Genomic DNA, 15,459 nt, shown 5'->3' with positions numbered 1-15,459 from the left:
TGTAGGAGGAGATAGTGGCCAAGACGGACAGACGGACAACTGGAAAGACGGCGGAGATAACCACAATATCCCCACGCTTTTCAAAAAACGTGGGGATAATAAACAACTTTGAATTACACCTACATCTTTCTTGAACTCCGTTGCCAAGAAGGTGACTAGGATATTGTCGAAATCCTCCCCACCAAGGAAAGTGTCGCCGTTTGTTGATTTCACCTCAAATACTCCCTTCTGGATCTCCAGGATGGAGATATCAAATGTGCCGCCTCCCAAGTCATAAACTGCAATGCTGCAAATGGCAAAGAACAAGTGAAAGTTCAATAATAATGTCAGATAATCATAAACTTTTTGAAATCATGGTAGTTTTTCTAGTATAATGTGACGTTGAAATCAAATAAACTACAATGTTAACTTCACAGCTATTATAAACCAACTAGTTGTTACACCTACAGGCATGCAATGTTATATGCTGCCTCCTAAAAAGGGGACATAAAACTAAACAAGGCAACATTTTGTATTCACAAATCTAAACTTCAGTTGAGCTATTCCATGAATATATTTAACTTACATTTTGTCTCCGACTTTGTCCATTCCGTAAGCCAGGGCAGCTGCTGTTGGCTCATTGATGACACGAACAACATTAAGTCCAGCAATCTGGCCCGCATCTTTAGTTGCCTAAAACAAACAGATTGGTCTTTTAACTACAAATAAATGTTATTGCAACTCTACGTTGTATCCATGGATAACAATTTATAACATAAAGCAAGCCAGGACTTTTTTTATTTATTTGGGGAAAGGGCCTTTTGGGACAAAAAATAAAAGACAACTGAGAAAGGGCAAAGAATCCCAAAGTAAACTTGAAATGTGGGGAAAACTGCTTCATTAAACAAATTATATTGAGGGAAGGGGCCTTTTTCGTGGAGTACGGGGTTTTCCCCTAGCTAAAAAAGAAAAAGAGCTGTGTCAACAGTTTTAAACATAAAGGTAACATGTACCTGTCTCTGTGAGTCATTAAAGTATGCAGGGACTGTAATGACTGCATTTTTCACTGGTTGACCCACATAGTTCTCTGAAACACACCAGGCACACAAAGATACATAATAGCACATACATCCAAGCTTTGAATTATTCAAGTTCTCCCTTCTAAAACTGACATTTGTATTTTTATAACACTATTTAAGCAGCAATTATATTCGAGTTTCAATATGCATAACATTATGATTTATTAAGAATCAACAGTAAGTGGGTTCACAATGCAATTAATGTGTATCATAATCTAATTGTGTCTTATAATCATCATAAATTATCATCATTATGAATAATATTATTTAAGATACTCTTGAAACAGGTAAAACTCTATAACTCTATATCACAGTAAAACGAACATACGAAAAAATGTACCAGTTTTGCACATTTAATAAAATGAGCATATGGTTTAAATGCCAAAAAATGAAGAACAGTTACCCACCAAATACGTTATCAATATATAATTTGGTTAAAATATTGCTTTAGAATATGCAATTTCAATGCTTTACTTTCCTAATCAATCACTTAGAAAAATTCATGATGGCGGACACGTGCAACGTTTTGTTGACTTGTAAGATTTTCACAAATTAGCGAAGATTTTTCTTCAGTTACCGTTCATATCTGTGCCTCCCACTAACCTGTCAGAAATAAATAAATAAAACACGGGGTAAAATCAGAACGAGCACACAGTTACAGGAAAAGACGCACATCTTACTTTCGTTTTCAATTGATCTTGCACTCGAATCCCCCTCCCGCAAACAATTTCTAATCAGATTTACATTTATCTCAAAATCGTTTAATCGACAACCCTGTATTTTTATCTCTAAAAGGTGAACATTAGTACACTGTAACTCCAATATTAAGCGCTCCGTTATAACGCTGAATCCAATATAACGCGAAGGGTGCTTGGATCCCATTTTTTCTCCAACCTTCCATTTGATTTCTGATTCAAATCCGTAGTATGCAACTTCATGTATTTTCAGACAATTCAAAGATGGCGGCAATCACAGTCATGTTGATTGCTTTTTTCAACCGTCCGTTGAATCGATTATAATGGCCTCGAGGTTAAACAACACCGACAGCTAATTGGTGTTAATCTGTGTAATGTCAATAAAGGTGTGAAAAACTCACGTGTCAGTGTTTATTACATGTATTCCTCATCAGAGCGGTTCAGTGCGATAATTTCCATAAGTTAAGTGCAAGCAGGATAGTTATACAATTCAAGTAATTCAAAACGATTGAAACATTCTTACTTTGATATGGTTGCAGTTTAAATCAGCGGCTGTGAAATATACTGCCTACTGTATAAAACAACTTTTTCTGTATTTTTTTATTATCATTCTAGTATTATGTCATTTAATCTTTCAGTTCGTGTATAAGAAATTAAATTATGCAGACGTTTTATTTATATGCGAATGCAGTGTACCGGCAATTGTTAACAGAGTTTATCTTTCATTTTCGCGCAGTATCGGAAAGTCCCCCGGAAACACGTTTTTTGCATGCGTATGACGCAATAAAACAATTTTTTGTACAGGAGTCGTATTGCATTCAATCTAAATTTAAAGTCGCTCGTCCAATGAAAGCTCTGCCCCATAATGCACTGTACTCTTAACACTTCTGAAAATGGCATATATGCGTACTGTTGTGTTTACGAATTTCTTAAACATATATCGTCATTAATGTTCAGATTTTTTTTTAAGTGATGTTGCAATTTTATTTGGTTATCGGATAAATGTGCGCATAAGAAAAGCGGTATGTATACTGTTATCGATACGATTCAGTTTATATGCATGTATTTGCGTCAACACAGCATGGCAATATACATGACCTATATTATAGGCTATTCTATACCTGTTTTTTTTTATAGCGCCCTGCAGAAAATGAGCTCAAAACCTATAACGCGGATCTGTTATAACGCTGTTTCGCGGCTTGGACCCCATTGACCGCGCTATATTGGAGTTACAGTGTAAATGTAATATTGAAAACACTTTATTTCTCAATCAACTGTGCAATTCTTCCATATTCAAACAGCCATGATCCCCATTACATAAATGGTAAAACAACACACTGAATCTATGCAAGTGTTTACCTGCAGTTTCCTTCATCTTCATGAGTACGAAGGCTCCAATCTGACTGGGAGAGTAGACTTTACCATGGGCCTCCACCCAGGCATCCCCATTGTTAGCCTTGATGATCTTGAAGGGCACATGCTTCCTAATGGGGAGGGATTGAAGAGTTAGAAACATGTTAGAATGCATGGTAACCGTACTAATGTGGCAAGACAAAAGTCACAACACTACCGGTACTTTAGCAATAGCATAGGCCCTGCCCTGGACTGACAAATTGTGAACATAACTGACTCCTGTTCTCAAATGCTAATCTTTTAATAAAGGCACCCTTGCAACATGCCCCCTACTTACAATTTGTGAACATGGCATCCTTCTATTCTCAGATTTTGTTTTTTTAAAGGCACTCTTGAAACATCGTTAATACATATGTGACAATGCTAGAAGTTTTTTATTTGATAGCCTTTGAATCATCTTAGATTGAGCATAAACAATTATCTGCAGTCATAATTTAAACCCAAAACACAAAGCTTGCAGTAATCTTTAAATATGTTGTCTAAACTTCAAAACAAACAAACACAAATAATAAATGCACCCGACTCCATTTTTTATAGAATGTCTTACATGTCTTTTTGAACTTCTTTGTCCTCGTATCTACGTCCTATCAAACGCTTTGTTGCGTGGAATGTGTTGGTCGCATTTGTCACCGCCTGACGTTTAGCAGGCATTCCCACTAGACGCTCCCCTTCTTTGGTAAAAGCAATAACTGATGGTGTTGTGCGAGCACCTTCTGAATTCTCAAGGACTTTGCCAGTTTTGCCTTCCATAATTGCCACACATGAGTTTGTTGTTCCCAAATCAATACCAATGACATGACCCTTGACCTTTTCTGACCTACAAACAGAACACTGAACAAGCTCAGGGAAGGGTTTAGGACCACAAAAGGTACATTGAGCTGAAAAAGGGGGCTAGGTGTAAACTGAATCTAACTGGTGACAATGAATTGCTAAATTCAAGAAATTTCCAAAACCAACATTAGTTATCGAGGTATTTAAGTACAGCATAATAATCTGCCATTGAATTTCTGCAAAAAAATATTTATTTACAAATATTTTCTAACTATTTATTTTGAAAATTCAATAGTCAAAAGCCGTAAGTAAAAGGGAAAAATGCGAATCACTGCTATTTCACTTTTTAGCTACTCTATTCTATTTCAGCTCAATTGCTAAAGGCTTATTGAAATTTTTTAGGGTCTGTTTCTTCAGTCCACCAGGAAATCAAACCCCCGATCATTACATAGACACAATTAAAAAACTGCCACAGCTAACTCCAGAGATATAAAGAATGAAATAAGTGCTGCTTAATGGTAAGAAGCTGGTTAAAATTGTCCAAGTAACTATATTATCCAACAACATTACAAAGGTTTTGACAAATATATATACAGTCCACTCTCGTTATCTCGACATCGGATATCTCGATATTCTCGATATGTCGAAGGAAGCTCAATGTCCCATTTTTTTCCTTCTTTATCTATATAAATAAACATCGCTTATCTCGATTTTCGTTATGTCGAATAATTCGATATGTCGATATAAAATTTTGTCCCGAGTCCCGATTTAACATGTATTTACTGTGGTTTATCTCGAAGTGCGAATAACTTTTCCAGTGTAAGCAAAAGGTGAGAAACTTTTTCTTTGATACTTCACCGTCCCGCTTCGCCCGGCTGCTCTCGATACTGTGCGGTAGGAAATTGATCCGTTAATTGCATCAATGATCACACGTGTGTAATGTCGTTAGCCATTAACACTTGATTAAGGCCTGTCACTTAAAGTGTCACTTTAACATCAATTAACTACAATTAATACACAGCCTGCCGAGAGGCCGAAAGACTAATTGTTTTTACAAACAACATTCCAAAATGCATTGAGTTATATTTTTGCGTATATACACCGTCGTTTACTCGACAGTTAAGAAAAATTATAACTGCATGTGTTAATGCAATTCTGTAATACTTAAAACGTCATTTTAAGCATTTAAATAGCAAAATTAATCGTGCCTCGTAAAACGCGTATATATCAGAAAGAGAGTATTATGCCACGCGGTGACGGCTTTAGTTAGATCACTTAGCAGGTATTAAGATGTTAAAAACAAGGTAAATTTTCGTCTCATTTTTTCTTTGAAAACGCCTAATCGGATATCTCGAACTCTCGTTATATCGATATTTTTTCTTGTTCCCGCCGACTTCGAGATAACGAGAGTGGACTGTATCTCTAACATTTAAATTCAAAATTTAGTTAGTTCATTACTACATGACAAATGATAGATACACAATTTTTTATAGACAATTTATGCAATATTGTATTATATTCTTTAGCATTAAACAGCATGGTAATTCATGTTTAATCTCCATCAACTTACTTGAATCTGCTTGGCAGTAAATATAGACCATTGCTAGATTTGATTTCTCCAGCCAAAATCTGAAATAGATACATGGACTTTCAAACATATTTTAACATATTTTATGGCCTGATTCCAATCATTAACAGAGAAAGCTCAACTTTCATTTTTTAAATCTGATTTTCAAGGTTTTTCTTTAATTTTTCCCAATTAATGTGATAACCCTACTTTATGTATTCTGCAAAAACTAATCCCTGAAAACATGGTCTGTATCTAGTTATTGCAGATTTTTTTGGATTTCTCACTGTTTTATATGTCCTTACATTTACCATAAAGATCAAGTAAGATACCAATTGCGCATTATGATTAACTTCAGAATTCAAATTATACAAACAACAATGTTAAAGACTAAAAACATGTTTGCCAAAATCATTAGTCCCTTCTATATTCATATTGACTTCACTATGACCCTGATATTTGATTTCTGTTTGAAGCAAATAGACAAAAAATTCATAGAAGAATATTTACTTTAAGAGAAAGCACAATAATAAATGATGCAATTGTATAACAAAAATATGAAAATGTTTTTTGATAGTTTTGCATGTTCTCGAAACAGCATTGCAAGTGTATTAGAATTCTACACCTGACCATACATGCCATAAATTTTCAGACCAATTCCGGGACATTCAGCTAAATTTTCTGGGACATTTGCTGATTTTCCGGGACATGTATACATATAGCTATATATATAGATATTTTTGCATTTTTGATACGCATTTGTTGTCACATCGTAATAACTAAGTTTGAAAGACTATCCGAAATACACAAGATCTATTTACGTCAAATTAAACATTACTACACTACGCGACCCGTGATTTTTGCCGCGATTCTCGCATCACCGCAATCGATGCAACGTGACAAATTGTGGTGATTCCGAGCGACAAGAAAATTTGGGTGATGTCTCGGCGACCGTCGCGCGATGTATCACGCTGTTACGCAATCAGCGCGAATCACCACAAATCACCGCGAACCGCCGTGGTTCACCTTTTTAAGAGATTTACATTAAGGGTTACACTAAATTACATGTACATGTAACATATATGTATACACTTACATTATACATTGCAATAATAAAGCTTTTGTTGTTGTTGCATGCAATGGGCGTATTAGCTAAAATACTCCCGTTCCGACATGAACGTGATGAAGTAATGTCGGAAGCTTTAACGGCTCCAAATTAATATAACAGCGCAGAAGAATGATCATGCAATAATTATTTAACATAACATGTAAACATTATTTAACTAATTGCATTAGCAGAATGTTTATTAAAACTTACAATCAATTATATTCCAGGCCCGATTACACTACCACTGTTCAAATTCCATATTGTTGCAATATACATGTAGCGTAGCACTGTGTTAGATGAAAGTTGCATAGTGTTTCGTCATTGGTCGGTTATAAATACCTTGTTTCTCTACATCAGGCTTTTTCCGCTCCATTTTGGGAATACGCCACACTGGAATTTTGGGAATTTCGCGTCGTGAAAACCCCCATTTTGGGAAAAAAATTATTCGCAAAATTGGCTCAATTGGGAAAAATTATCGCATGTAAATAGTGTTTCTTATATTTCAAAGAAGCCGTTAACTGGTAAATAACGACTATTTTGATAACTTATTATTAAAATTTTACAAAGTATTATGAACATGTGAGATAACTGCAGGTTTTTTAATCTGAATTTGGGGAAAAGGCCTGGCCTTTTTTGAGGTGAAAAAAATCGTGCGAAGCGCCGGATTTTGAGGAAAATAAGGAAAGTCTTAAATAATAATAACATATTTTACAGTCTTTAAAACAAATTAAAGGCAACAGATTCTTAAATTATGCAACACTTTCTATTTTCTACACCGGATCAGGTTAACTTATATATTTTAAGGTAAAAAAAAAAACCTTTTTTTTTTGGAATTGGGAATTTTTTTTTCAATTGGGAAAAAAACTACCAGATTTGCATTGGGAATGGGGCCGAATTTCGGACCCGTGGCATGGGGCGGAAAAAGCCTGTACATGGTATTTGATTTTGACGAAACTAATAATTTGGTAATTTCTGAGAAATATGATATAACTTTTCCATTTAAACGTTGATCTTACCGTGTGTTTTTATTGAAGTTATTAATTATGTTAATACTTATTTTTGCATTTCATTAAGAACTAGAAATGGCGCGGCAGAGGCCGACGCGTATCCCCACGCCGAATGTTTGACCTAGGTGTGCCCCAGGGTTGGTAATGGGGCCATGCATAGCTGAGATTGACCGTATTGTCATAAGAGAAGTTCATCATCAATTAGAAGTGAATTGGTGTAGAAATGAAGAAGTTATAGTAAAAGGCAATTTTGGGTGGGTGTGACATATGTGGGCAGGGCGCCCCAGGGTTGGTAATTGTGCCATGCATAGTTGAGATTGACCGTTTTGTCATAAGAGAAGTTCAGTATCAATTTGAAGTGAATCGGTGTAGAAATGAAGAAATTATAGTAAAAGGCAATTTTGGGCGGGTGTGGTCTATGTGGGCGGGGCCCCAGGGTTGGTAATGGGGCCATGCATAGTTGAGATTGACCGTATTGTCATAAGAGAGGTTCAGTATCAATTTGAAGTGAATCGGTGTAGAAAAGAAGAAATTATAGTAAAAGGCAATTTTGGGTGGGTGTGGTCTATGTGGGCGGGGCGCCCCAGGGTTGGCAATGGGGCCATGCATAGTTGAGATTGACTGTATTGTCATAAGAGAAGTTCAATATCAATTTGAAGTGAATCGGTGTAGAAATGAAGAAATTATAGTAAAGGCAATTTTGGGTGGGTGTGGTCTATGTGGGCGGGGCCCCAGGGTTGGTTATGGGGCCATGCATAGTTGAGATTGACCCTAATGTCATAAGAGAAGTTCAGTATCAATTTGAAGTGAATCCGTGTAGAAATGAAAAAATTATAGTAAATGGAATTTTTTGGTAGGTGTGGCCTATGTGGGCGGGCGCCCCAGGGTTGGGATTGGGGCCATGCATAGTTGAGATTGACCCTAATGTCATAACAAAAGTTCAGTATCAATTTGAAGTGAATCCGTGTAGAAATGAAAAAATTATAGTAAATGGAAATTTTTGGTGGGTGTGGCCTATGTGGGCGGGGCGCCCCAGGGTTGGGAATGGGGCCATGCATGGTTGAGATTGACCGTATTGTCATAAGAGAGGTCCAGTATCAATTTGAAGTGAATCGGTGTAGAAATAAAGAAGTAAATGTAAAATAACCTAAAAAAATGAGTGATAATTTCTGACGCGGCCCCACCCCAACCGCTATAACTTTTGACCCAGGGGTCAGATCAAAATTCCAAATAGTGCAGGGTCGCACATATGCTCATAGCTACCATGTGTGTAAGTTTCAAGGTTCTAGTGCTTTTAGTGTAGGAGGAGATAGTGGCCAGGACGGACGGACAGACAGACGGACGGCGGAGATAACCACAATATCCCCACCTTTTTTTCAAAAAGCGTGGGGATAATTATACCGTGTAGCCCTTTTGTTAACAGTGTTTAGCAAAATATTCGCGCCTTAAGACACGGAAAATTGTTTAAGTAACACTTTCATTTAAAGGCTAAATGTAATCGGTAGATTACATCTAATTATTTGGACTAAAATATGCTTTACTTATTTATTTTCTGTTTCAGGCTCCGATGCGGATAACTCGTGTTACTTTCCGAGCGTTGTACATACATTCACAATGCTTACTAAGCCGGAAATCGGAAATACATTATTGTTCTATTTTTAAGTACATGTTATTATGACATTAAACATTGTGTTTGTTTTGCTGAAAAAAAAAATTACGAGTATATCAATGTAGCACTTAGCGTTCGCAGAGTTCAATAAATTTATGATGATGTATAATGTACATGCATTTCTCTGGGTTTTCACGCCAAAAACAAACAAGAAATGTGTCCACAGGACACGGATGCCCCCAACTGTAACTTTGTCACTACATAAAAGTATAACTGTGTAAACGCTTGGTAGAAGTTATTAGCTTTTTTTCAAATCCTAAACGCAGATTTCGAACCTAAACACGGACCCTAAGTTCAAGGTCAAGGTCACAGTGGTCAAAATTTGTGTGCGTATGGAAAGACCTTGTCCATATACACATGCATGCCAAATATGAAATTGCTATCAGAAGCGAAGTTATGAGCATTTTTCGAAATCTAAACGCAAAGTGTGAAGGAGAGACGGACGGACAGACGAACGGACAGTCCGATCACTATATGCCCTCCTTTGGGGGCATAAAAATGTCTTAGAATATCAAAATAAATCAGAAAGCCACATAAACTAGAGAGCGGACAACATGCTTTATCCTTGAAATGCACTAAGTGACCCCATGACCTAGTTTTTGACCCGGCATGACCCATATTCGAACTTGACCTAGATATTGTCTTGATACAACTTCTTACCAAGTTTAGTAAAGATCAGATGAAAACTACTTCAATTAGAGAGCGGACACCATGCTTAATCCTTGAAATGCACTAAGTGACCCAGTGACCTAGTTTTTGACAGGGCATGACCCATATTCGAACTTGACCTAGATAATGTCTTGATACAACTTCTGACCAAGTTTAGTAACGATCAGACGAAAACTACTTAAATTAGAGAGCGGACACCATGCTAAATCGTTGAAATGCACTAAGTGACCCCGTGACCTAGTTTTTGACCCGGCATGACCCATATTCGAACTTGACCTAGATATTGTCTGGATACAACTTCTGACCAAGTTTGGTAAAGATCGGATGAAAACTATTTGAATTAGAGAGCGGACACGAAGTGTGACCGACCGACCAACCGACCGACGGACAGTGCGAAAACTATATACCCCCTTTTCTTCGAAATGGGGGCATAAAAAAACTCAACATTTGATTATTTAGTGTGTACTGTCCAGCGGGTGATAGTGTTTGTTCAAGTGTCTAAATGGCACTCTTTGTACGTGTTCAAACTGTGAAAAGATGTGACAATCACAGAAACAACAGGATGGCGCTGCCAATTAAGTGCGATAATGGATCATAGGGCATTGACAAAAAATAACAGTTTGGATATATTTTTCGGCGTTTACTCAGATGGTCTCTCACAACAAAAAAACTATACAAGTCAAGGTATTATGTTTTACTTCTATCAGTAACGATACGGATACAGCGTGTTTGATTTGAATTGACTTTAAAAGAAATATCAATTTGTTGGCGATATAACTGTTTTAAAAATACCAAAGAAACATTTAACCGAAATCAACAGAATTCAATGTTCTCTGCGCTACGCAGTTTGTGTAAAAAAAATCAATACTTGCACACTCGTATACCTTGACCTTGTACATTGCCGCATAATTTTCGCGCTCTTTTGTCGGGAAATATACATGATGACTATATTGAAAGCATTTGTAAACGTCGTGTTAACATTAAAACATCGGAAGTGTGTTTCGGATTATAAATTTTTATTCTCATTTGGGAATTTATACTTATGGTATATTTGTTTTGAATTGTATATTAATTTGTTACAACGCTTTACGTGTGAAAAAAATGTTTTGATAATATTATGCATTAATAGCACAATTTCCAGTTGGAAAACGTTTTTTACATGAAGGCCTATGACGCAATAAAACGTTTTTTTGTTTCGGATTATAAATTTTTATTCTCATTTGGGAATTTATACTTATGGTATATTTGTTTTGAATTGTATATTAATTTGTTACAACGCTTTACGTGTGAAAAAATGTTTTGATAATATTATGCATTAATAGCACAATTTCCAGGAGGAAAACGTTTTTTACATGAAGGCGTATGACGCAATAAAACGTTTTTTTGTAAGATCATATTGTATCAATCTAAATTTAAATACGCTCGTCCAATGAAAGCTGTGTCCCACATCATGCGCTGTACTCTTTACACTTCTGAAAAATTGCGTAGTCATATGGTTGTTTTAATGAAATTCTCAAACATATTTACCGACATAAATGTTCAAGATTATTTTTTTGATGTTAGATTATCGGATAATTGTGAACATTAGAAGTTATGTACATGTATAAAGTTATCGATACGATTCGGCTTCTATGCATGAATTGGCGAGTCATTGTTGTCACTGCGATCACGGCGAATTGCGGCGAATCGCAGCGAATCACCACAACATTGAGGGGATTTAGCGCGAAGATTATTTTGCTCTCGCGCGATGTCGGAGTGACGAGTCACGTGAAATCGCGGTGATTTTCCACCCAAAAAGCAAAATGCCCGCCTTGACTTCGCAAATTAGGCAAAAATCACAGGTCACGTAGTGTACTTCCGTTACTCGAGAAATAACGTCCAATCAGGGCGTTTTTTTTCGAACTTAGCACGCGTAAATCGCCTGACGTGATGTTCACGCTTTATATTACACAAAATACACTCACACTTTCCATGCGACGTTCTACATGTCTGCATAATTTTTTAGCGCTTTTTTGAGACAAATGATAAAGCACTATTTAGTTGATGCTAGAATTTGTTAATGTCGCGTAAGCATTAAAATTCGGTAGCGTGTTTCGGATTACAAATTTAATAATGCTCATTTGAACGAAAATTTACAGTTGTGCGTAGTTAATTCAACAAACTGCCATAAAATCACACGCTTATGAAAATTGCGTCACTCTTCGTCAGCATGATCTTACTGCAGGTACACTGCTTAGGAGTGTTGTTGCTCATTTAAAGTGTGCGCCAACAAACTGCCATAAAATCAGTATATTAAAGCCAATTAACGACCACATTAAACAATGCCACCTTTTCGGTTTAACTGCGAACGTGAGACAATCGATATGATAACAGAACCCTGCTAATTGATCGATTTTGACACCTAGCAGTCACCTATTCAGGTAGGCATCGCCATGGCGACGCTGCGTATTAGTGGGAACACAATGATTCGAGGTGCAGTTAAGCCGAAGATAACATGTATATATGGATTTTGTAAAATCCGGGACATTTGACAGATTTCCGGTACTGCGTGACAAATTCTTCTTTTTTGGGACAATCCGGGACGTATAACATGTATGCGTGACAATATATTTGCTTTAAACATAAATTGCATTTCCTCACAATATACAGCGATTTTCCTCCTTCTTTATAAAGTACCGGTAAACGGTACTTTCCCAATCGAACGCAAATTCCCAAATTCCCAAAACGGTACTTTCCCAATCGAGCGAAAATTCCCAATCGGCATCTGGAAAAATCCCAATCAGCGTCCGAATTTTTTCTCAGAACGATAGAAAGTTTCGTAAAAAAACCAACTTTCGGCGAGCGAACAAAGAAAATCGTATAGTTGTGTGTAACCACGCGCTCGATTAATTTCGGGTTTTATTATTCAGCGCATTCAATCAATAGAGTTGTTACTGTTTCCGGTTCTTTTGCCAGGCAGCAGCCAGCGTACTGTTTTACGTCGGTTTGTAACCTTATCGTATTTTGAAATGAGTCATAATAGCAAATATTATGCCAAAAAACCAATCGGAACCATCTATCACAGGACACATTGACAGCAATAATGATGCTGTGCAGGGAGGGATGCAAGCAACTGAGTGATGATCAAACATCAAAGATTGTTGAAATTTTCACAAAAATGAAAGAGAGAGACATTGCTTTAAAAGAGATTAAAACAACTAGTAATTGATTTGGTGTGTTCTTTATAATATTTTGTTATTTATATAAACTTTATAACTTAATGGTCATTAAGGCATGCCTGCAAATGATTATTTAAATGGGTATGTTCAATTAAGTATGAACTGTATAATGTATTCAATAAGACCCAAACTTCACGACGCGATTTTCCCAATTTCAGGATTTCACGACTCGATTTTTCCCAATTTTGAGGTTTTCACGACTCAATTTTTCCCAATCGGACCGGTACGGGTACTTTTCCCAATTGGACAAGGAAAATCGCTGATATAAGAATGTTACAATTTATAATATTTAGATTGATATGCGAATTAATATTTTTAGATGTCAATTTTCAAGATTTAATGAATCATTAATTGTAAACAAATATTGTTTACGTTATTAATTATATAATCTCAGCTTACCCTGGTATTGGCCATACAAGCTTATAGCCATAATTTGCAAGTTATATTTACCTTATGTAACGAATGCTGATTAAAGCAAAAAATTATTGATTGCCAATGTTTTAAAACTTTTGCATTTGGCAATAAGTGTAATAAGCACAAGGAGACCTGATCGTTAAAGTAACTCCTCACTGCTCACCTATTATGCTATATGTTGGTTGAGTCGTGGGTAATTTTCATAAAGTGATTACATTAGAAATATTTTATAAATTTATGACTATGAATTATTATAAACATAATTATAAACCTTTGTTCTTTATATTTGTTGTTTTTTTTACAAATGTTTATTGTTAGGTATTTATAATAAATCATCGATTGTCTTTACAGTGTCAAACTGCCATCTTGAAAATCTTGTTGTTGAGCCGTGTTGTTCTCATTGGCTATTAAAATTTCAAGATTTGCATATCGATAAATAGCCTTAAAACTGACATTGCAAAGGAGAGTAACTTCCTGTAAAAAAATGTCAACAGGCGATATAAGTATGGAAAATAATCATAAATAAACGATTTTGTGTTACTTAGGAACACTATATGAACAATTTTTAAAAGAGGAAATATTTAATGAGAGCTCTGATGAATAACAATAGATCTATAGACCTGTTTGATCACATTTTTTATTGGCAAAATGATGGTGACCGGTCAAAACTTTTTTTCTGTAAAGACTGCATTATGTGGGAGCGTTCTAACACGTTATTTCCATGATCTCTATGGCCACGATTCTAAAGAACCCATGACTCCACAAGAAACTACCATACTGCTGTCGGACGTTACATAATTGCATTATAACTTAAGCATTAAGATCTATTTCACCTCATCATTGTTTTGATACAAATTTGTTAAAATCATTCCAAAAAAAGTGTTTATATACAATAAAATCTATTAGGTAGTATAAAAAGAAGCAAATAACACTTGCAAATCTGTCATAAAATAAAATGTGTGGGTGGGGTAAGACCCACTTGCAATAATCAAAGGGCAATATGGGGAAAGTTGTTTAAAATATAGCCGTAATCAACCCGTTAGTTCAAGACACGATTCGCAAAAACCCCTCTTAATATTTTGGTTTTAATTGCAATATTGCTTAAAATAAAGGTTGCCCGGTTAAACCGATCCGCATTTTGATGATTTTGTGTCAAATTGACTTTCACGGTCACGCGTTAATTTAGTGAATGATTCAACAATATTTCTACAAAATAGATGCACATACCTTTTTGCACAAGTTTGATATCATTCTGGCTTGATGTGTCCCAACTGCCTTTTTCAAAGTTCTGTGAGTGTGTCTTGCAGAAAACATTTTTAACTTGTGTCGGTAACCTCGGCCTTCGCACGTGTGGAAATAGAAATGTCCCGAACATTTGCATCAGAAAATGACGGGTACAAACTATTTGTTATTTACTAGTCGTATTTTGAAATAACAAATGTACACCAGTCCGATGATTACGCGAATTTAATTGTCGCTGTAAGCCAGTTATATAAACTGCGTCTCAATTATATAACATGGCGTTGAAATTCAACATTTATTTGTCGTGTGCAAAGTTGTGTATGAAAACTAAACACATTATTTAAATAATTATTAACTGACTAAATGTAAAATCACCATTTATACTCGACCTCGTTAACCGGTAAGCAACGGTTACTTCCCTTGATTGTGCGTCTCCGTTACTGCTGACTGCGGGGCTAACTGCTGCTCGATAGGTCATTGTCGGCTCGGGTACTACTTACATGTACCCCGGGTACTCTTAAGTATACTTACATGTACCCCGGGTACGGTGAATAGACTTAATCGTACCCGGTCGATATAAGACTGTACCCGAGTTGTATTCCCGCCCAAAATCCGATGTCGTCAAACG

General features: G+C 36.1%; 1 protein-coding gene across 1 annotated transcript in view; it reads right to left on the bottom strand.

Moving 5' to 3' along the window:
- Positions 1–14,997, bottom strand: part of LOC127840841 (heat shock protein hsp-6-like) — a 36,865-nt gene extending 21,868 nt beyond the window's left edge. The window contains exons 1-7 of the mRNA XM_052369273.1: positions 14,817–14,997; positions 5,508–5,566; positions 3,714–3,983; positions 3,113–3,237; positions 993–1,066; positions 566–672; positions 124–286 (exon numbers count right to left, since the gene is read on the bottom strand). Of these exons, the coding sequence (XP_052225233.1) occupies positions 124–286; positions 566–672; positions 993–1,066; positions 3,113–3,237; positions 3,714–3,983; positions 5,508–5,566; positions 14,817–14,903 (885 nt within the window). The 5' untranslated portion in view covers positions 14,904–14,997. The remainder of the gene's footprint in view (positions 1–123; positions 287–565; positions 673–992; positions 1,067–3,112; positions 3,238–3,713; positions 3,984–5,507; positions 5,567–14,816) is intronic.
- Positions 14,998–15,459: the final 462 nt, after the last annotated feature.

Source organism: Dreissena polymorpha, chromosome 8, assembly GCF_020536995.1.
Source record: "Dreissena polymorpha isolate Duluth1 chromosome 8, UMN_Dpol_1.0, whole genome shotgun sequence".
NCBI classification, from domain to species: domain Eukaryota; kingdom Metazoa; phylum Mollusca; class Bivalvia; order Myida; family Dreissenidae; genus Dreissena; species Dreissena polymorpha.
The sequence above is the reverse complement of the archived record's forward strand: the minus strand, read 5'-3'. Positions and strand labels throughout refer to the sequence as shown.